This window comes from Neophocaena asiaeorientalis, unplaced genomic scaffold (assembly GCF_003031525.2).
Source record: "Neophocaena asiaeorientalis asiaeorientalis breed wild unplaced genomic scaffold, Neophocaena_asiaeorientalis_V1.1 scaffold479, whole genome shotgun sequence".
In the NCBI taxonomy this organism is placed as follows: domain Eukaryota; kingdom Metazoa; phylum Chordata; class Mammalia; order Artiodactyla; family Phocoenidae; genus Neophocaena; species Neophocaena asiaeorientalis.
The window spans coordinates 4,610,201-4,629,868 of record NW_020173774.1 but is presented as its reverse complement, the minus strand read 5'-3'; the positions used below and the strand labels follow the sequence as shown (position 1 = coordinate 4,629,868).

Below are 19,668 nucleotides of genomic sequence, written 5' to 3'. Positions count from 1 at the left end.
GTGCCAGGAGCGAGCTCGTGACTCGGCCGGCCTGGCCCCCGAATGCTGATGGGCTGCGGGGAGGCCGCGGCACCTTCTAGAAGGCTGGGCCGGCCGCGCTGACGCAGGGCCGGGGCGCGTGGCGGGGAAGGTGAGTCGGTGCGGACGGCCGCCGGCGCGGCCGCGCGCGCGCGTTCCCCACCAGCCCGGTGCTCCGGACGGGACTCGGTTGACGGCGGCGGAGTCGGTCGGCCACTTCATTTGTCCCGGGACGCCCTTTGCTGCCGGATCCCGAGCCTTGCACGTCCGCGCTCCCTCCATCTCCACTCGCAGGCCTGTGCGCGTCCCGGAAGACACACTTCGCGGCGTGAGCATCTCCCGCGGTGTCGGCTCCCGGCGGCGTGGGCTCTGCGGGAGTCCTGCCCCTGGACCCGCGCCCCTCCCGGCGGGTCCGCTCCGCAAGCCAAGCACCTAGATACCAGCACTAGTCCGTTAATCCCCATCTGGACTGAGTCGCCGTTGGCCTCGGAACTGGAATTTTGCAGCTAACCCATCCAAGACAGTACTTTAGGTATTGGGGAGTTTCAGATGGACTAATTTTGTTTATTAAAGGATTTTCTTTTTTAAACAGTGAGGTGTCTCTTCATTTTGCAGACGGGTTGTAGGATCGATGACTGTAGATGCCTAAAGGTAGTGGGGGAGGGGAGCTATCTGATACAAAGGCTTTACCGTTAACTGGAGCGGCAAATCGTAGATTATAAGATTACGGTTCTTTCTTGGTGTTCCCTGGGAGACAATTTATTCTGTCAGAACTACTGAGACAAACAGAAGGCAATGTATTCCAGGAGAACTTTGGACCAGGGGGTCTTAGCCTCTGAGGTAAGGAGCAAAGGGTCTTGTGTTTGTCCTTATCTTTCTGTCCTGCAACCCCATCAAAAACAAAGCCACCTTCAAATCTAGTTTATTAGTAGAGCTGGTTACATTCAAAGGCTGTGGCTTGATAGGTGTGTTTTCTCTAGAGACTAAGCCTCCACCTACTGAGGAGACAAGGCATCACCAAGGCCCCGAGTTGAGACAAGTCTCTAAGTCTCCGCCCCTGCAGTTCCATCCCTGGGAATCACCCCCAAGGTAACAGTGAGACTGAGGGCTGGGATGTAGGCACGGGGCACCAGCAACCCAGGCACCTGTGCCCCACAGACCAGTTAGTGGGCATCATTGAGCTGCCGTGCAACATCCAAGATGTTCTTGGCTCCTTTGTTCAGCAACAAGGTGGCCAGGCTGATGCCCAGGCTCTCAGCAGCCAGCTGGGCTTGTTGTGGAATGTTCCGGGCAGTGATGCCCACCAGCTGTGGATCATCCTCAGGGCCATCTTCATGCTGGGTAAGGGAAGGAGGGTAGGATTTGGTGAGCACAAAAGGGGTATTAACATACAGACGTGTTTTTTACCCTCTCCGTCACCCTCCAGCCTTGGCACCTGGGCAGGGACATGGATGGTGGCCTGCATGGTCTCTTGCATGCTATCTGCGCCATTCAGACTCCAGACTCCTCCAGTCAGGTATAGCTGGGAAAGAAAACAGTTGCCTCAGCATATTGTGAGAGGGAACTGCTGAGAAACCTGGGCTTTTCTTGCTGGCAGCTCAGGATGCACAGGAGAAATGCCAGAGTCCCTTCCCTGCCCTCCCACCCATCTTCCCCTGCTTACTTGCCCATCCTTCATAGCTGTATGCACTGCCACTGGCACACTGCAGCCTCCTTCCTGCAACAAGTTCTCCCTGTGAGCTCCAAGGACCCTTACCACCACCCTGTAACCAGAGTCCTCAGAGATAACAGACCCCTCTAAGGACATAACTGAAAATGAGGTAGCGGCCCAGACCTGGGTCCTGTCCATACTTTGAAGGATGAGTTACCACTAAATACAGAGCAATAATTTGAGAAATCTCCCCACTGCCCTTCCCAGCTCCCCAGGTACCCACCCCTCCACAAGAGCACAGGCCCTACCAGGTGCCTCAGGAAGGCCCGTTCAGCAATGCAGCGAAGCAAAGTCTCAGGATCATGCAACACACCCACCAGATCCAAGATGTCCTGGTCCTTGGCTCGAACTTCCACTCCCAGAGCCCCCTGATGGAAAAATAGCCTAAGATATCAGGGCCAATCTTTCCCCAACCAATGGAGCTAAGGATGGAAACCAGCCTACTTCCACCTGTTTGCCAGGTCCTTTTGGGCCAGTAGCCTCCCAAGGCTTGCCCCTCTCTGGGAGCGTTCTTGGTTGAAAACAAAAGAAAGGGACACATCAATACACGGCTTCCCTGGTCAAGCATACCTGACCCACAGCATACATGCACTCCTCAGGGTGCAGGATCTGTGGGGGCAGAAGAGGCAGTCAGAAGGGTGGAGGTGGGAGTGCCTAAAAGCACACAGCAGTGAGATGGGGCTTTTCTAGCATACAGAAGGGCTGGAGAGGCAAGAGTGGGAGTTTGGCCTCTGATCCCCAGTCTTCCCAACCTGGGACTCATTTCCAGCTTGCACTGTTAGAGGTGGCATTCAAAAAGAGAACACAGGCAAGAAGGAGATGAAGATCAACTGGGGCGTGAAGAGTGGCAGGCCCTACCTGCCCCACCCGGTTCTGCCAGCCCATGCGCTGCAGGCCAGCTGCGGCCAGGATGATGGCACTGAACTCCTGCAGCTCATCCAGCTTCCGAAGCCGTGTGTTGAGGTTTCCCCGCTGTGGAGAGGCGCTAAGGACCACAAGCTTTGGGCAGTCTGGAGCCTTTTGCTGTTCCCTTTGCCTGAGTCTCTCAATCTGCTAACTTCTCACCCTTGAGTTCTCAGCTTAATGACAACAGCTAACACTTACCTCATACTTACTACATGCCAGACGCTTTAGATATGTCAATTCATTTAATTTTCACAACCCTATGATGTAGTATTATCATCTCCATTTTACAGATGAGAAAAATGATAGAGAGGTTTTAATTTATTTAATAACTTGCCCAAGGTTACAAGACCTCTGAGAAGCCTTCCTTGACTCTCAAGTCTGTGTTTAGATGTTCCAGCTAGAAGCTTCCAGAGAATTCCCTACTTTGTGCACTGGAGCACTTAGCAAATACTATTTTGAAAATCGGTTTTACAAACATATAACATTGTAAAGATCAAAACAATATAGTGGAATATAAAATAAAAATGGAGTTATGGTTACCAAAGGGGAAAGGGGATGGGGGGAGATAAATTAGGAGTTTGGGATTAGCAGATGCAAACTACTATATATAAAATAAACAACAAGGTCCTGTTATATAGCACAGGGAACTATATTCAATATCTTGCAATAAACTACAATGGAAAAGAATATGGAAAGGAATATGTATATATATGTACAACAATCACTTGCTATACACCAGAAACTAACACAACGTTGTAAATCAACTATAATAAAACCAATTTTTAATTATTTAAATTTAAATGGAAGCACCCCCCCAACCCCCCTCCCTCGATGTAATCATTATTCAGTATCACTCTGTATTATCAATGCCTGGTTGTCTGTCTTCAGCACTAAAATGTAAACTCCGTGTAAGCAAGGACAATGTTGATCTTGCTCACCATATCCCCAGTGCCAGGCACTTGCCTGGGGCTAAGAAAACATGAAAGGATTATGAATGAATGGATGGATGGATGGGTGGATGAATGGGAGGACAGGCAGTCCACTGCATCCATGGTCCACTTCCTCTGGAAGCCCCTTCCACTCTCACAACTCCCAGGGCCCTCTGGACCTGGTCTTCCTCCGTGGCTGCTGCCTCCTCCCTCTGCTAAAAGGATACAATACTCTTGAACTCCAGATGTGGGAACTTTCTCTGCAGCTGGGCCGCTCTCCGGAGGGAGCTAGTTCCCACCACGCTGCTCAGAGAGATGGTTTAAAATGAGATTTAAGTCGCATGAGATTTAACTAGGCAGGCACTGTTCCTTTCCTCCTCCTCCCACCCCTCCATCTTCTGTGCACATCCCACCAAGATGCCTATCCAGGCCCCACTCACCTCTTCTCTGGCAAGGTTTCTAGGGTCTTCCCAACAAATTTTGGGTGAAAGACCACAGCATCATAGGGGCTCTCCCGCCTGGGGATGGAGGGAAAGTCATAGAATAAGAGAGAGATCTCGGTTCAGGTCACTTCCAGGCTCTCTCAATAGTCAACTAACTGGCATCTTCTGAGTTTTCTGCCATGCTTGACACTCCTCAGGGCAGGGGAGACAGCCTAGAGGCAGAGGGCCAAGTCCCAAAGGGGAAAGTCAAGGTTAATATGAGGCCCCTGACTGGCAGGACTCTTACTTGCAGATGGCTCCGATGGTGAAGCCAGGAGGAAGCACCGTGGGCAGGTCCTTCAGGGAGTGAACAACCAGGTCCACTCTAGAGAGATGGCAGAGAGGGAAGGAGAAGGGGTCTGAGCAGCACGTCCCCAGCCCTTCTCCACCCACTCCTGCCTGTACGTCACTGGCAGAGCCTAGAGCGGTTCAGGAAGCAGGCCTTTCTGAGACCTTGGGTCCCAGAGACCTGCTCCCCTCCTACACTCCCTTTCACCCCCCTCCCCCAGCCAGTCCTGCACCCCCAGGCAGCCAGATGGCTCAGAACCAGGACACTCTCCTTTTCTGAGGCCTGAAAAACTCGCATATGAGCCCCTCTCTAGCCTATCCAAGCGTTTAAGCCCAACAGTCTAGCTGATACCCAGGTCTGATGTGCACTGGGGTCCTAGCGAGAGCCTGGGAGGGCACCGTGCTCCCTGCTTTCACTTACTCATTCCTCTCCAGCGCGAGTTCCAGCTCCTTGGTAAACAGGCTCTTCTCTCCAATCTGCCAGGCAAGAAAGAGCCTCAGGGTGAATCTTTTGGGGGAAGGAAAGAGGAGGGGGGAAAAGGGTTGGATGGAAAATGTTACCTTAGAGAGAGCAGTATCAAGAATCTTGTCTCCTGTGGTGGACATAGCAACTGAGGAGAGAATCAACAAACCAGACGTTCAGTGATCAGCATTTATTGAGCCCCTACTGAGCTCAGCACTTGTGCTAAGATTGTTGGTGGATACAGAGGCACATAAGCCCCAATCCCTACCCTCTGGGAATGTACAATCTAGGAGGAAGACCAGACGTAATCACAAAAAGACCCAAAGCAGATGATAAATGCCAGGCTAGCCCAGGTAGTCAGAGCTGGAGGTGTTCAGAGAAGGAAAGGGCCCTCCAAACTGGGGACAGCCAAGAAGAATTCTCAGAGGCAACAGAACCAGGCTTCGGTGCAAAACAAAGCCAGAAACACTGTGTTCTCCCCTCCAGGGGTTAAAGGCTTCCCATTAGCTTCCATTCCTTTCCAGAAAACTCACTGATTTCAAACTGCAGGCCTGGGTATAAGGCTTTCAGCGTTGCCACCACACTGTCCGTCTGTATGCGGGCCAGCTAGGGGTAGAAATTCAGGTTAGTCCTGTCCTCTGGCCACCACCCTAAGGTCAGACCCTCACAGGGTCGGAGGGATCCTGAAAGGATTGGAATTCAGAGAGGGGATTGACTGCCCACCTAGGAAGGGGAGGGGTCTGGCCTGGGAGTCCTTTGTACCCCAACTTCCCAGCCCAGGGACTATCTCTTTACAGAATGCAATCTGTCATCCTGCATGGGATTCGATACTCAGTCACCCCATTTCTTCCATCCCCGAGCTACTGAGAACGCTCTGTGCCCCCCAACTTATAATACTGTGAACACAGAAGTCTTCTGACAAACCTCCTCCACCCCAGTACTTACACTCACCTGGCTCTTGCGGGTACCCACGCGAATCACTCTCATCTTTGAGCTGTTTTCTTCCTGCAGAAAAAGTCCCCAGGTCACAGTCCCTGCTGCTCTTTGTGTTCCTCAACACCTGGTCCAAGAACCAGAATCACTGGCTTGGAAGAAAGGAACCTCAGCCCCTGGCCTGTGGCCAGCTGAGCCTTGGAGTGGGAAAACACTCCCCTCCCCAAGACTGGTCCCTTTACCTTCCCCAACAATACCTTCTGGCTCCTCAGGGATCCAGAGAAGCAGAGACCAGACAGAAGTGACAGTAGGACCTGCTGTTGCTGTAATGACCAGGACACTAAGCCCTGAAGCCCATCCAAGCTAAGGCAGTAGGAATGCTGCACTCAGCCAGGTGGGTAGAGAGATAAGGTCTATCAGTCTGGCCCCAGGGAGGGTGGGGCCTGCAGCAGGCAGGGGCAGGACAACTGGGGCCACACAGGGGACGGTGAGCTGAGTCACTGAGGACAAGCTCAGCATCCACAACGGAGCGGCACTTGAGAAAGCTTCAGTGCCACCTAGATGCCATAAGAGCTACCCCACAGCTGCTGCACTATGGATCCCATAATCTGGACGGAATGCATGACTGGGATCGACAGATCTGACGTACAGTCCTGCTCAGCCTCTTGGCTGGGCGAACTTGAACACATCATCTTATTTGTTCATCTATAAACCTGTTTGTTCATCTATAAAATGAAGAAGTTTGCACTCAAGTATATTCTGCTTTTGATATTCTGTAAGACTAAGAGGGTGAGCTGTCCAATGTCCATTCACCTAGAGTGCAGCCTCTGGTTTCACCACAAAGGAAATATTAGGATGTCAGAGACCAAGCCAAGAACTCAAAGGGCCATGCCTCTTCCTCTTGCCAGGGCACCTTGGACAAAGGTATTCAGTGCCAAGCAGGCAGAACTGGGTTCTCCAGTCTGAGGTCCTATTTCTTCCCAGATCAGACAGTGATCACTGTAGATACTATCAACTTCCCCTGCATCCTACAGAGTTCTTCTGCAGTCAGGTATCTGGGGCCTCTGTTGCTGGAGGAGGTGACAGCTGGCTGCTCTTGGACTCTAGTCTACTCCATAGCTATCACTTCTCCAATAAATAAACCCTGGGGGACCCTAAGCAAATTAGGCTAGGTTGGAAATGCTAAACATGGCAACTAAAATTCTGGGCCACAGGCAGCCCACAGAAAGGAATCTAAGGTCCCAGAAACTGCTATGTTCAAACAATCCCTTAATTTCATCGATTCTGCACATCATATTCAAGTCAAATTGTTCCGGTAAAAAATTCCTTATTGAGTATGTATATCCTAGAGCTATTGCTTTTAATCTTCATAACAACGTATCAGGTAGACAGGGCAGGCATCTCTGGAACTACGTTACAGAAGCAAAGTCTGACTCTGAGGAGCAAAGTGACTTGCCCAGGGCCACAGGGTTAATCATGGGTAGAGAGCTGGAATCCAAATCTTCTTACTCCTAGTCCAGCACTCAGGAATGTCAGCAATGGCACAGAATCCCACTCCTTACCAGCACATAGGTCAGGGAGAGATAGGGCAGCTGCCCCACTCCTTTCTTATCTCAGGCTGACGTTGGCCTCATGGGCTCTGCAGAACTGGGACCCCAGGCTAGGAATAGGAAGGCCCAAGGGCGTCCCCCGTCCATGGTAGTAACCCAATGATGTGTCTCAGCTGGGGACTTTTGAGTGTAGGCTGGGGCTGGGTGTCCATTAAAAAGAAAAAAAGCGGAGAAGGTGCACTTCCAAGACGTTTGTGTGCAGTTCGGAGAATTCGAGGTACACTCTCCTCTCTGGATCCAAAATGGAACACTTCCCCAAAGTGGCTGAATCTCGACTAGGACCTGTCTCGTGTGAAGGGATCCCGGGGAATAGCACCCTGTCTCGTGCAGACGAATTTTCCTGTGTTGGGTCACTATAGCTAGAGCCGCGGAAGCCATGCCTCATGGAATCCCATCCAGATCCCCGCAGGAACGGGGTTCCGTTCGAGACAATCGATCTGCTCTTAAGTCCGCCCCCACCGCTCTCTGATTCCCCTGCGGGCAACCCAGCTACTGGCCCTTTAAAAACTGTTAGAACCAAAAAAAAAAAAACAGACAGATAATCGTCCCGACCAATTGACGACGGAGAGTGGCAACTTGGGGCCAATCGTGGCACTGCTAGTGCAGAAGACCGAAGCTGCGAGGGTCACCGGCTCAGGACTCACCGCCGTTGCGGCCGCGTCGCCGTTACCAGACATGGCTGTGCGCGGGAAGTAGGCCGGGGACTGCTGCCAGTGTCCTCCGGAGTCAGTCAAGTCGAAGGCTCCGGCCGGCCGGGCACTGGGCGCACGCGGGAGCTCGCAATCCTCCGGCAGCTACACGCTCCCGGCTCGGCTAAGGGCCTGCGTCACTTCCGGCCCCGCCCCAGAGGGGCTAGACCTCCCCTGGGCGGGAATTAGAACGATTGCAACAGAGAAGACCTTACCTTGCGCTACCGCCCCTACTCCCCCAGGCTGGCCCTGGTCTTCCCCGTTTGAGACCCAGACCCACCAACTGTTCATTTTTACTTTTACCTAGCCAGGAATACCGACGGTCAGTGGCCAAGATATGCTTCCCGGGTTTATCCACAAAGTAAGTTCTTTGCAACCCCTCCTACCGCCACCCAAGGGAACGTCAATAAACCAAAAGTAGGCGTGCCGAGAGGAAAAGGAGATTAACCCTACAATGCGGCGTCGGAAGTTAAAGGCTACTTGAGCAATTTACCATGCCCCCAGGCTGCATTCAACGTCTACAAATAAAAGAGGCCTGCTTCTGAAAGCTAGTCACCCAGAATTCCACAGCTTTGTCTCCTTAGCTGTGGCACAAGCAATTAGTGCAGCTTATGTGGTGCTGCTTCTGCTACAACCCTGAAGTAGGTAACTAAAGACAAATAACTGAAATGGGAGTGACAACGCATCATTAGTGTTAGTGGGAAAAGGGCTTGTGAGTAGAAGTGCTTTACCCATTAACAGTACTAATAACCACGTATTAACCACTTTCAAATAACTGGACACCTGTCATCCATGCCAGCCTGAGGGCTACAAGATTCCAGCCTTGACTTATCTCTGTGCCTCAAAAGCACCTGGTATTTGACAGAGATGTTTTGCAACTGAGCTTTAAGAGATATGCAGTGGTCAACAGACCCCGAACTAGCTCTGACTTGACCACAGGACCTGGTAGTGTCCTAAAGCTACCTTTGCTTCATTACCATGCCAAGATCCCCGCCCAAGGGGGATATTTGTACTCTGCTAGGCGTCGCCGCCCCCAGCCGCCGAAATCTCTGTCCCTTTCCTAGAGCCCTGATGATATGTCTGCCTCCTATCCCTTAAATTCTCTTACTGCCCTCCCTTGGGGGAGAAGGTGTCTTTAGAGCATGTGCTCTCCCTTCTCCATTCGTTGATCGATGAATAGTTTCTGCTCTGCTATACCGAACGTGGTGTTGTTTGACCGGAATTTGCAACTCCAGGCAAAGGACCCACTGAGGGGTCACTGACCTCTTGGGGACCAGTAACACATCCATTGATTGGCTCCTTTGACCTTCATAACAGCCGTACTAGAAAGATGTTGTAATTCCTCATGTTCAGATGAAGAAACTGAGGTTCAGAGAAGGTTCAGAGTTGCCCTAAGTGAAACTAAGAATCAAGCTCAGGGCAGCTGATCCAAAGTCTGTATTCTTAGCTGCTACCAATGTAGTGTACTCCATCCGCCTCTTCTAGAACTACCTAAACCACAATGTCGTTACTTCTTTTAATTAAACAACCCCATAGGAGCAATTTTCCAACGGGCAGTGTAACCCCAATTACACGCAGACACTTAGCAACACAAACTTCAGTTAACAACTTTGGAAGAGGGAACAAAATGTTTCAATAAAGGCCCTTTTATCCTGCTTATCATCTGGTACTGAATACAGAGAGACACCAACCCACCCATTATGATGGCAGGCTTTAAAGCCCAAGGCTCCCCACCAGAATCTGCCTCCAGCTTGAATACTCTGTCCATAGAAGAGCCACAGAGGCCAGCCACACTATAGAGCAGAGTCCTCAGTCCGGGCTGCTCTTGGGGCTCAGGCCTCAGGCCTTTGCAGAGGTTCTTCAACTGAACTCTACTAGATGCCATAGGCCCCACTCATTACTGGAATGAAGTCTCGTCAACATCATCTTTAAGGAACTCTGTAGGAAGGGAAGGGGAGCTCTAGGAGAGCAGAGGGAAAGAAGTACATTTTGCACAGTTAAGAATCACCAGGAAGTCCCCAGAATAAATCCTTCAACCCCGAAATCATTATATGCTTTTATTTATAGACTCTGGGAGCCAGGACCCAAGCACAGCCTGGTGCTCTTGGATAGAGAATAAAGCCGCTATTGTCCAGACTCCGAGGTTGCTGAGGTGCCCTCCCCCTCTGGTCTGGAATGATCTACACTGCTCAAAAAGTCAACAGGACAAATGGCAGGTTGGCCGAAGAAGGAGGCAGGAAAAGAAAGTCCCCTTAAGTCCTGAGGGCTATGGCATCAGATGAGAGCAGAGTCCTGGGCATGTCTGCCTAACTCCTGTGCAACAGCCCTGTCTCTGTCCCCCTGTGTCCCTGCTGCTGGGCCTCCACCATCACACCCCTCCCACTAGCTGCTTAAGTGCCCCTCCTGGCGTGTATGAGCAAGTCCCTCTGCAGCCCAGCCTCCAGGCTCGCAGTCAGTCGGGCTGTGGGCGGGTCGGTCAGCAGAGTCAATTTGTTGAAAACACCTCGGCCAAAGTAGTCAGCAATCACAGAGAAGCTGTCGTTGGAGCACTTGAGCTGCAGGGAAAGAGAAGAGTTGCGAGTCAAAAACCCACAGGACATAAGCCACCACAATGAGAAGCCCACACACCGCAACGAAGAGTAGCCTCCGCTCAACTCAACTAGATAAAAAGCCCGCGCACAGCAACGAAGACCTAACACAGCCAAAAATCAATCAATCAATCAAAATAAAGCAGAACACCTCATTCCATCTCTTTAAAAAAAGAGAAGCCACTGCAATGAGAAGCCCGCGCACCGCAACGAAGAGTAGCCTCCGCTCAACTCAACTAGATAAAAAGCCCGCGCACAGCAACGAAGACCTAACACAGCCAAAAATCAATCAATCAATCAAAATAAAGCAGAACACCTCATTCTATCTCTTTAAAAAAAGAGAAGCCACTGCAATGAGAAGCCCGCGCACCGCAACGAAGAGTAGCCTCCGCTCAACTCAACTAGATAAAAAGCCCGCGCACAGCAACGAAGACCTAACACAGCCAAAAATCAATCAATCAATCAAAATAAAGCAGAACACCTCATTCTATCTCTTTAAAAAAAGAGAAGCCACTGCAATGAGAAGCCCGCGCACCGCAACGAAGAGTAGCCTCCGCTCAACTCAACTAGATAAAAAGCCCGCGCACAGCAACGAAGACCTAACACAGCCAAAAATCAATCAATCAATCAAAATAAAGCAGAACACCTCATTCTATCTCTTTAAAAAAAGAGAAGCCACTGCAATGAGAAGCCCGCGCACCGCAACAGAGTAGCCCCCGCTCGCCGCAACTAGAGAAAGCCTGCGCACAGCACCGAAGACCCGATGCAGCCAAAACTAAATAAATAAAATAGATACATTAAAGAAATAAAAAATGTTTAAAAAAAAAACAACACAGGAGGAGGAGAAAAGAACACCAGTCCCCAGCGCTCACCACCTCCCTGTGGGCGGGGGAGTCACGTCATCCCCACCTGGTGCTGGAACTGGTCATGGAGATCTCGCTTCTGTTCCTGGGCCCGAATCATATCCATGACCTTGCGGTTTTCAGGGAGGCAGGTGGGGCAGTCGGCATCACTTTCTGAGTAACTCTCAAAGCAGTGCTGGTGGAAGGAGTGGCCGCAGAGAAAGTGGACTGAGGGCAACTCCAAGGCACTGTTACAGATGCTGCACTTGGTCTTCTGGAAAATCTTCGGACTACAGGCAAGGGAGACCAGAAAAGAGTGGCAGAAAGTGAGGGCAGGGCCAGGAACCACGTGGAGAGAGAAGGCAGTTGGAGGCAATGAGGAGAGAGAGGTCCCCGTTAAGGAACTACGAGGCCCTGCTCTTCTTACCACCTAAAGCGGGTCACAGGAGGACCCCATGCTGGGCCTGCAGGGAGTCTCAGCACCCTCCCAGCAGGTCCATCCAACCCAAGAAAAGTACCTGCTACAAGATAATATCCTCCAAAGCCCAATAAATCACGTTCTACGTAGTAAATCATTCTTTGGAATTCCTCCATCAAAACAGATCTTCAAGAATGAAATGCTCAAACACACTCCATACAATCCTGTCTTTGAAAAATGACACCCTGTGAAGAACAGTGTTATCCCCGGACGCCTCCACAGTTCTGGATGCCAAGTACCTCGCCTTCAGCTCCTGGATCTCCTGGCGGATACGGGTGGTCTCCTCTCGGTAGCGCCGCACCCGGAGCTCGTCCTGCGCGATCTGCTGGCTCTGCTTCTGCAGTTTTTGGACCAGGTAGTCCCGGATGACAGACAGGGTGGCCGTGGAGTTGTGGGCCAGGGTCTGCACCACTGAGATGGGGGTCCGGGAGGAAACAAGACCATGAACCAAGCAGCCCTCTGGGTAGAACGGAAGGGCCCCTGCCCCAGAGCCCGACTGCCGGCAGCCTGCACCCAGCCGCCCGCCCTGTCCTCCGGAGTACCTAGGAGAGGCGGCATGAGGTTCTTGCCCTCGATGTGCTTAAGCACGGCCGCCACGTATTGCTTGCAGTCCTCCTCCTTGCGGGCGAAGTAGCTGAGCGCCTGTTCCCACAGGGAGGGCTCCTGCGCCCCGTGGCGCTCGCACACGGCGAGCACCTGCCGGTACTGCTCGTGCTGCATGTGGTACTGCACGATCTGCTGGAACCTGCGGCCGGGCAAGGTGCGCGTCAGCAGCTGTCCCCCACGGGAGGCTCGGCCACGGTCCCCTTCCCTGCGATTCCCCAGACTCTTACAGTTTCCCCTGCTCATAGAGGTAAAGGACCCCATCCTGGAAGTCGTGCATCTGGCAGAGGACCAGGGCTTTGTCAAAGACATCACAGAAGCGACCACTCTTCAGTAGGGAGATGGCCTCTGCGTGAAGCTTCTCTTTGACCTAAAAGAGGAGGGTAGAGCTGCTGGGCCTCAGGGAAAAACGACAAGGCCTCTCAGGACCAGGCAAGTCAACTGTCTCTTCTCCTCAGTCCAATTTCCTCTTCACGGGGGACCATTTAGCCCCCAAGGGTGAGGTGTTATTGGTCTAAAGAAAGCAGCAAGAGGCAACCAGGAAAGAAATGGAAGCAGTTTCTCTCCAGCGCCTCCGGCCACTTTGCCAGGTCTCACCTGCGGCTCCTGCTCATGAGCCCAGTTCTGGAGTCGCAGCTCCAGGAGCGTGTCATAGATGCCCTGCGGGGAGTCAGGCTGCACCTCACTCATGTGCTCTAGGAAAGCTTTCAGCTCCCGCGGGTTGTTGGCAAAGATGGGGATGAACTCCTCTGAGTTGGCCTAGGACGGCAAGGGAGGAGAGGTGGCCGGGTGAGCGGGCTCGGTACTTGGGCTGCTAAGGTGATCCCCGCTGTCCAAAAGCCATTCTCCCTGAGGCCTCACCCTGCAGCCTGGAGCCTCCCTATCGCCTCGGCCTTCAAGGCTGGGCCGATAGTCGGTACAAAGTCCCTTCAGCAACTCGGTCGTCTGCTCTGGTATGTGGTGCATGAGGATCTTGCCGTAGCGTTTCATGTTGCTCTCTGCCTGCTCAAAAGGAAGCTTGCCAATGTATCGAAGGGCTTCCTGATAATTCTGTGGAGGGAAAGGGCAGAATAAGCACGTGCTCCTGCCTCACCCACCAGGAAGCACTTTCAGCATCCCAGGGATGTCCTAGAAAAAGAACAGGGTCCTGCCCGTGTCAAGGGGCTCCCCTACCTTGATGTCCTCTAGCTGGATCTTCAAGTACCACTCGTGATGTGCGTGGTTCTCAGCCAAATAGAGGGCATGGGAGTAGTAGCCAGCCTGCCGGAGGACCTTGATGGCTGTCTCCACATCAAAGTGGACTTCACTCTCACTCTTTGTCTGCCAGGGAGACATTAGACAAAACCAGTCATAGAGAGGTTGTGGTTGGGGAACGGAAAGGAAATATGCATCTGATTCTAAGACCAGATTCTTAAGGCAATAAAAAAGTTGATGCTTTTTTTTTTTTTTTTTTTGGCAGCGCTGAGCGGCATGCAGAATCTTAGTTCCCCAACCAGGGATCGAACCCGTGCCCCCTGCAGTGGAAGCGTGGAGTCTTAACCACTGGACCACCAGAGAAGTCCTAAAGTTGATGCTTTTAAAGCACTGTTATCCTGCCTCTCCAAAAGTCTTCCTCTGCCTCTACTATTAGAGGGACTCGTCTGGGAACACAGGACTTCCCTGGGCTTAGATAACACGAGAAGTTCTGGCATCAAAAAACAAGGGGGGGGCTTCCCTGGTGGCGCAGTGGTTGGGAGTCCGCCTGCTGATGCAGGGGACGTGGGTTCGTGCCCCGGTCCGGGAAGATCCCGCGTGCCGCGGAGCGGCTGGGCCCGTGAGCCATGGCGGCTGGGCCTGCGTGTCCGGAGCCTGTGCTCCGCAACGGGCGAAGCCCCAGCGGTGAGAGGCCTGTGTACCGCAAAAAAAAAAAAAAAAAACAAGGGGGGTGGGAATTCCCTGGCGGTCCAGTAGTTAGGACTCTGCGCTTCCACTGCTGGGGGTCCGGGTTTGATCCCTGGTGGGGGAACTGAGATCTGGCAAGCACGCAGTGCAGCCAAAAAGAAAAAAAAAAACCAAGAGAGAAAACAGGAGAAAACTCGCAAAAAAGGCTATTCCTCTCCCTAGTTTATAGACCAGAGGACTCTGGTCCCCAAATAAGGTCAGCTCTTCCCTGTCTCTGCAGCCCTGGTGGAGCCCCTCATGCTCAGTGGGGCCCTCACGGAATCCCCCGCCACCACCACCCTGCACCTTGATGAACTCCTCCAGCTTCGAGCTGTCCTTGAGCTTTGTGTAGCAGTTGAGCAGTAGGGTGGTGTGGTCGGCATTGGCCAGGGACTGCCGGTGCAGGGTCTGCAGGTAAGCCGTCAGGTTGTGGATGCGCTGGGCATCCAGGAACTTGCGGATCACATACGATGGCTCCAACTTTCCAATGGTTCTGGGGAGACATATGCATCAAACAGCATTGGGGTCAGTGTACTTCTCAAACTTTCATGTGCATAGGAATCACCTGAAGATCTTCTTAAAATGCAAATTGTTTCAGCACGTCTGCAGTAAGGCCTGAGATTCTGCAATTCTAACAAAATCCCAGGCAATGTCGATTCTACTAGACCATGGACCACATGAGTAGCAAGGCTCCAGAGCACTGTTTCTTAAACTTGGGTGAAAACAGGAATTTGAGAGAGGTTGGGAAAGAGGCTGGACAGGTTCTTAAGATCCCTTATTAATTTAAGAATTAGTATTGAGGGAAGAAAGTGTGGAAGCAAGAGATGAATAGCCTTTTCCCTTTAAAGAATCTTATCAAAATGAGTATTAACAAAGGTCAAGTTAACACCTAAGATAACAGATACTCATCAGCTCAACTGCATGCTGGTCATGTAATATTTGACCCAAAACATTCCCTTTCCAATAAGGTGTACTGTCTTCTCACTTGAGGCATCACAGTTTCTGGAGGAAAAAAAGACGGTTCACAGTGGAGTCCACCCTCCTTCCCCAAGTGCAGGTTTTAGCCTATCTGGCTGCCTGTCCCTGCATTCACAGCTATATCCTAAAGCGCCTCCAGACTGACCGGATATACTGCTGGACAGCCCCATCATGGTTGCCCTTGCTGTAGAGATGGTCCCCATACTGCATGAAGATCTGCGCCAACCCGTCACTGTCCAGATGCTGGCTCTTGGCCAGATTAATCGCCATCTCGAATAGGTTCTTCTTAAACAGCATCTGGAAGGGAAGAGAGATTAGAAAACTGGAAGAAGCAGTCCTGAGAAGACACCTTCCCAGAACGCACCCACAACACACAAGGCAGACAGTTGTGAAGCCCCAATCAGCCTAGATCTTAGACGGGGTGAGACCTCTCAGATACCCCCAAGACCAACATCAGCTCGCCTCACAAGGTTCTCTACAGGCAGGAAGAGTGGACCCTGAGAGTGGGCTCAGGCTCCCAGCCACTGCTTCCCTCTAAGGCCTCATCCCAGGCCACTGGCCTTGTAATCCTACCCTAAGGGAGCTGAGTAAGTGACCCAAAGGGAAGGAAACACCCTGGCCAAGGGACTTGGGGAGCCTGTTCCTAGAGCTGCATCTGGGTGCCCACAGCCTGCTCTGGGAATCTGGTGGCCTTGCCTCCAGTTTGGTCTGTGTGTCCTTCTCCTGCAGTGCGTGGACCCGCCCATCCCGCGTCAGCACGTACAGGGAGCCCCACTCAGCAAGCACATCCACTACATCCTCAAAGACGGTGCTATAGGCTATGAATTTGTTGCACAGGTCATAGATGTTGAGAATCTGCTTGTCGGAGCTCTGGGAGTCCCTGCTGGTAAACTCTGACCTGTGTGGGAAAGAGAAAGACCCAGATATTTGTACCACCTCTGTCTCAGCTCCCCTCGATTTCCTTTCCTATACAGCTTTGGCGCTGCCCATTCCACCCAGAACAAGACACCGCTTTGGCCCCTCTAGCAGCTCATCCTGTAACATTTAGCATGGTGCTAGCAGTTGTAGGAAGAGAACATATAGACCTGGTCTTACCCTTTAAGATCCTATAATTAATACAGGCAACAGATTGAAAAATTAACTACATCCATTCCAACATCCATTATTTAACAAATAATTAGTACCTGGTGTATGTAGGCCACTGAGCTTAGTACTGAATGAAAACTAACATCTGACAAGGATCACGTGCATCACGCTGAAGACCCCATCGCCCTTGCTGGTGGCTCAGAGAGAAAAACGCCCTGTCTTGCATCTCCCAGAACTTTCCAATTTCTCCACTACTCAGTCCCTTGTTCCTCTACCCAATTCATCTTGACCAAGGAGTAAAAATCCCAATACCAGGTCCCAAATTCCCTGGAGCATTCTAGCGCATCAGGGCTGCTCAGCAAATGTCTGCAGCAAAATCACACACTTTTCAGCAAAAAAAAAAACCATTATAACCGATCTAGGTGTAGGCACAATCTACCTAAAACCAAATAGGAGATTGATGGGATCCAGGCATTAGGAGTTTAAAATCAGGTTAATTCTGGGGAACAAGTTCAGCCCTCTCCCTTTTGCTTCTCCGTGGAGTCCTTACTTGGGAGAAACCTTCCGGTCACGGGAGACAATGACAAGGTAGCCTCTAAACCAGTGAGCAATGAGTTTATGGCCCTCAAAGGCGAAGCAGGGCCCCCGTTCATCAGGCTGGTATAAGTAGACACATTCATCCCCTGCCACTATGAACTGCAGGTCCTGAGAAGGGTCGCTTAGGGCTGAGCAGCGCAGGCCACAACCGTGGGTGTCCAATTCCACACGAGGGTAGTCCTTTCCAGAAACTATGTAGGACTGCAGGAAGTAAGAGAGGGGTTAACAGGCTCCCTTTGAGGAGGAGGCATCTAAGCCTTCCCAAAGGTATCTCCACCTACATACTGGCTCCCTCTTCTTAATTCTTAGCACCCTAAGACTTTCCCTGGCTGCTTGCCATCTCCATTAACCACCACCCATCTATTAAATATATAAGCAGAGACTACATTTCTTTCCTCTGTACATACTATCACTACTTACTACAGGTATTTAGCAAGTAAGAGAATTTTACTGCTTTATCCAAAAACCATTGCTGAAACAAAACAAAACTATTGCTCAGACTAAGCTGTTATAAATTAGGAGCACAGGAACCAGAAAAGTAAAGCAACTTGTCCAGTGTCTCTTAAGTTAATAGGAGAAAAACTTAGGTCTTTTACTACAAGACCAAGAGTTCCTAGCTCTAACTCTTCCCAGTCTCCTAAGGGAGGAAATAAAATATTAAGCTGGGCAAATGATTCAAGGTTGTATGATGAAAACTGCAGGAATTCTACCTCTTTTGTCAGTTCCCTACCTTAGCCCTCTGAGCAATGTTAAAGCCTTTCCTGCCTGCCCGTAACAGCGGAGGCTCTGGTCATACCTGAACATTCTCAGTTGTCACTACAAACAAGTGAGTGGTCTTTCCTGCTTGGCGAAAGGCCAGTCCGGTAACAGGATAGTCGCCCTTGTGCAAAATCTGGGTCTTGCTATGCCGGTCCCGAGTGATGTCCCCTTTGTTCAGTGTAACACTGCCATCTGTGAAACCTGCAAGAGAGCGAGAAATAGCATTTTATTGAGGCTGAATAGATCAGGAAGCACAGAAGGGGGAAAAGACCACTTGGGGCACTTGTCAGAAGTGACACTCTTTCTCCTCCTACCCAACTTCTCCAGCGGTTACCATGAAGATCAGGACTCACTGACTCATTTTCAAAGAACAAAACTAAATGCTTTCCCATCCAAAACTTTAAAATCTCCAGCGCATCAGTTCAGTACAAAATGGTCTCATGAAAACAGTGAAGATGAGCTGCAGAAGCAACTCTGAAGAAAATCTATAAAGAGTCATGGGGTGTTAGCTTTGCCTTCTTTCTGCTTACCGATGGCCATAAAGTTGAGATTTTCATGGACAGTCAAACAAGATACAACAGTCGGCTCTGCCCCTGGGATGGCAGGGAAGATTCGAGTGCAGAGTGGATTGCCACCATCTCTCTTCTCCAGGTTCCAGATCTTTACCTGTGGACAGACCTCAGATGTGTGAATGCTAGTCACCCGCCAACGAACAGCCATTCTCAGGCTACTGGGTCTTTCCCATTTCCTTTCTAGGACTCACCAGGGGGTTGATCCCCTCTTCATCCTCACCAACAGATGCCAGAATGTTGTGCTGCTTCAACTGGTACAGGTGTGTCACCCGTAGTTTGTAAGCCTGGAACCCGGTAAGCTGTAGGGAGCGGGGCAAGAACCATATCTGGCCTTCCATGTGTGCAGAGTAGTCAAGGAGCCTCCTTTCCAAGGAGAGATACTTATATCTAGCCCAGAACCCAAATAACAACTAACATACATACAACTCTTTAAATTTTTCAAGGGTTTTTCCACAGATTATCTTCTGGGAACTCTCCATCTTAAAAAAACTAGAAAAGAAAGGCCCGAGTTTAGTGGCAGCATTATGAAAAACAAAGCAACAAACTCATGGTCTCATTTAACTCCTCCCCCACAATACTGGACTGGGGAGATAATGACACCTCACATATTCATCTTTTAAAGCCAACTTGCATCCGTTCTTTTCATCGATCTTAAAAGTAAACAAAAAAAAATAAAAAAACCTTGCCGAATTGTTATTTTACGCCCCTCTTGCAGATGAGGAAATCGAAGCCCAGAGAGGTAAAATGACTCGCCCGGGATTGTTCGCTCAAGTTGGCAATAAGTTAGAGAACGGACTTCCTCCTTTCTTCCCTCGGACCACAGAAGGAGCACCGGGCGCCCATCTAAAGGAAAGTGGCACGTAACACGAACCCCTCTGACGGACAGATTTCATCCCAGCTGTATCTCTTCAGGGATTCGGGGAGGGAAGAGGCAGCTCCAGAGAAAGGATATCTCCAAAGACTAGGCTCCCTCGGCCTGAGTCGCAGACAGTGATGCCAGGAGGGAGGCAAAGGAACTTGGAAGCAGAGGGTCCAGAGGCAGGCGCAGCCCCGGGAGCAGCCCCATCATTGCCCAGTGGCTCCTTCACCAGCTCCTTATCGAAGAAAACGAAACGCCGCCACTGCAGGTAGGCCGCCATCTTGGCCGAAGGCCCCCGCCTCCGGTAGAGAGGTCACGTGAGAGGAGCCGGCGGATCACGTGACCCGGCCGCTTCCT

At 51.1% G+C, this 19,668-nt stretch overlaps 2 protein-coding genes across 7 annotated transcripts; both read right to left on the bottom strand.

Moving 5' to 3' along the window:
* Positions 1 to 924: 924 nt before the first annotated feature.
* Positions 925 to 8,171, bottom strand: HMBS (hydroxymethylbilane synthase). Of its 6 annotated transcripts, none has more exons than XM_024751816.1 (14): positions 7,985 to 8,171; positions 5,743 to 5,802; positions 5,331 to 5,403; positions 4,896 to 4,945; positions 4,756 to 4,811; positions 4,294 to 4,371; positions 4,005 to 4,082; positions 3,792 to 3,867; positions 2,588 to 2,701; positions 2,300 to 2,338; positions 1,978 to 2,097; positions 1,682 to 1,735; positions 1,454 to 1,540; positions 925 to 1,355 (listed from the first exon to the last, which is right to left on the bottom strand). In XM_024751816.1, the coding sequence occupies exons 1-14, from the start codon at positions 8,015 to 8,017 to the stop codon at positions 1,182 to 1,184; spliced, it is 1,092 nt and encodes a 363-aa protein (XP_024607584.1). In that variant the 5' UTR covers positions 8,018 to 8,171; the 3' UTR covers positions 925 to 1,181. The 6 variants fall into 6 exon arrangements, with proteins under 6 accessions (XP_024607584.1, XP_024607585.1, XP_024607586.1 ...); XM_024751817.1 differs by having other exon boundaries at positions 5,749 to 5,802; positions 7,985 to 8,170; XM_024751818.1 differs by lacking the exon at positions 7,985 to 8,171 and adding an exon at positions 5,988 to 6,113 and having other exon boundaries at positions 5,743 to 5,857.
* Positions 8,172 to 10,060: 1,889 nt separating this feature from the next.
* Positions 10,061 to 19,620, bottom strand: VPS11 (VPS11 core subunit of CORVET and HOPS complexes). Its single transcript, XM_024751692.1, has 16 exons — positions 19,405 to 19,620; positions 18,644 to 18,792; positions 18,411 to 18,546; positions 17,918 to 18,081; positions 17,075 to 17,322; positions 16,135 to 16,336; positions 15,584 to 15,735; positions 14,767 to 14,953; positions 13,714 to 13,860; positions 13,402 to 13,590; positions 13,138 to 13,299; positions 12,771 to 12,910; positions 12,480 to 12,682; positions 12,177 to 12,348; positions 11,527 to 11,749; positions 10,061 to 10,584 (listed from the first exon to the last, which is right to left on the bottom strand). Exons 1-16 carry the CDS (start codon positions 19,589 to 19,591, stop codon positions 10,420 to 10,422), a joined length of 2,826 nt encoding a protein of 941 aa, XP_024607460.1. The 5' UTR covers positions 19,592 to 19,620; the 3' UTR covers positions 10,061 to 10,419.
* Between the last annotated feature and the right edge of the window lie 48 nt (positions 19,621 to 19,668).

What these genes read in the sequence shown, in the direction of transcription:
- HMBS (XM_024751816.1), bottom strand. Translation starts at nt 8,017, where the DNA reads ATGTCTGGTAACGGCGACGCGGCCGCAACGGCG. An exon ending in ATCTGGAGTTCAAGAGTATT is followed by an intron (nt 2,702 to 3,791) that starts GTATCCTTTTAG and finishes GCCTCTCCACAG; the next exon opens with CGGGGAAACCTCAACACACG. An exon ending in GGGCCTTCCTGAGGCACCTG is followed by an intron (nt 1,736 to 1,977) that starts GTAGGGCCTGTG and finishes AACTTGTTGCAG; the next exon opens with GAAGGAGGCTGCAGTGTGCC.
- VPS11 (XM_024751692.1), bottom strand. Translation starts at nt 19,591, where the DNA reads ATGGCGGCCTACCTGCAGTGGCGGCGTTTCGTTTTCTTCGATAAGGAG. An exon ending in TGACAACTGAGAATGTTCAG is followed by an intron (nt 17,323 to 17,917) that starts GTATGACCAGAG and finishes TACTTCCTGCAG; the next exon opens with TCCTACATAGTTTCTGGAAA. An exon ending in CTCTATGAGCAGGGGAAACT is followed by an intron (nt 12,683 to 12,770) that starts GTAAGAGTCTGG and finishes GCCCGGCCGCAG; the next exon opens with GTTCCAGCAGATCGTGCAGT.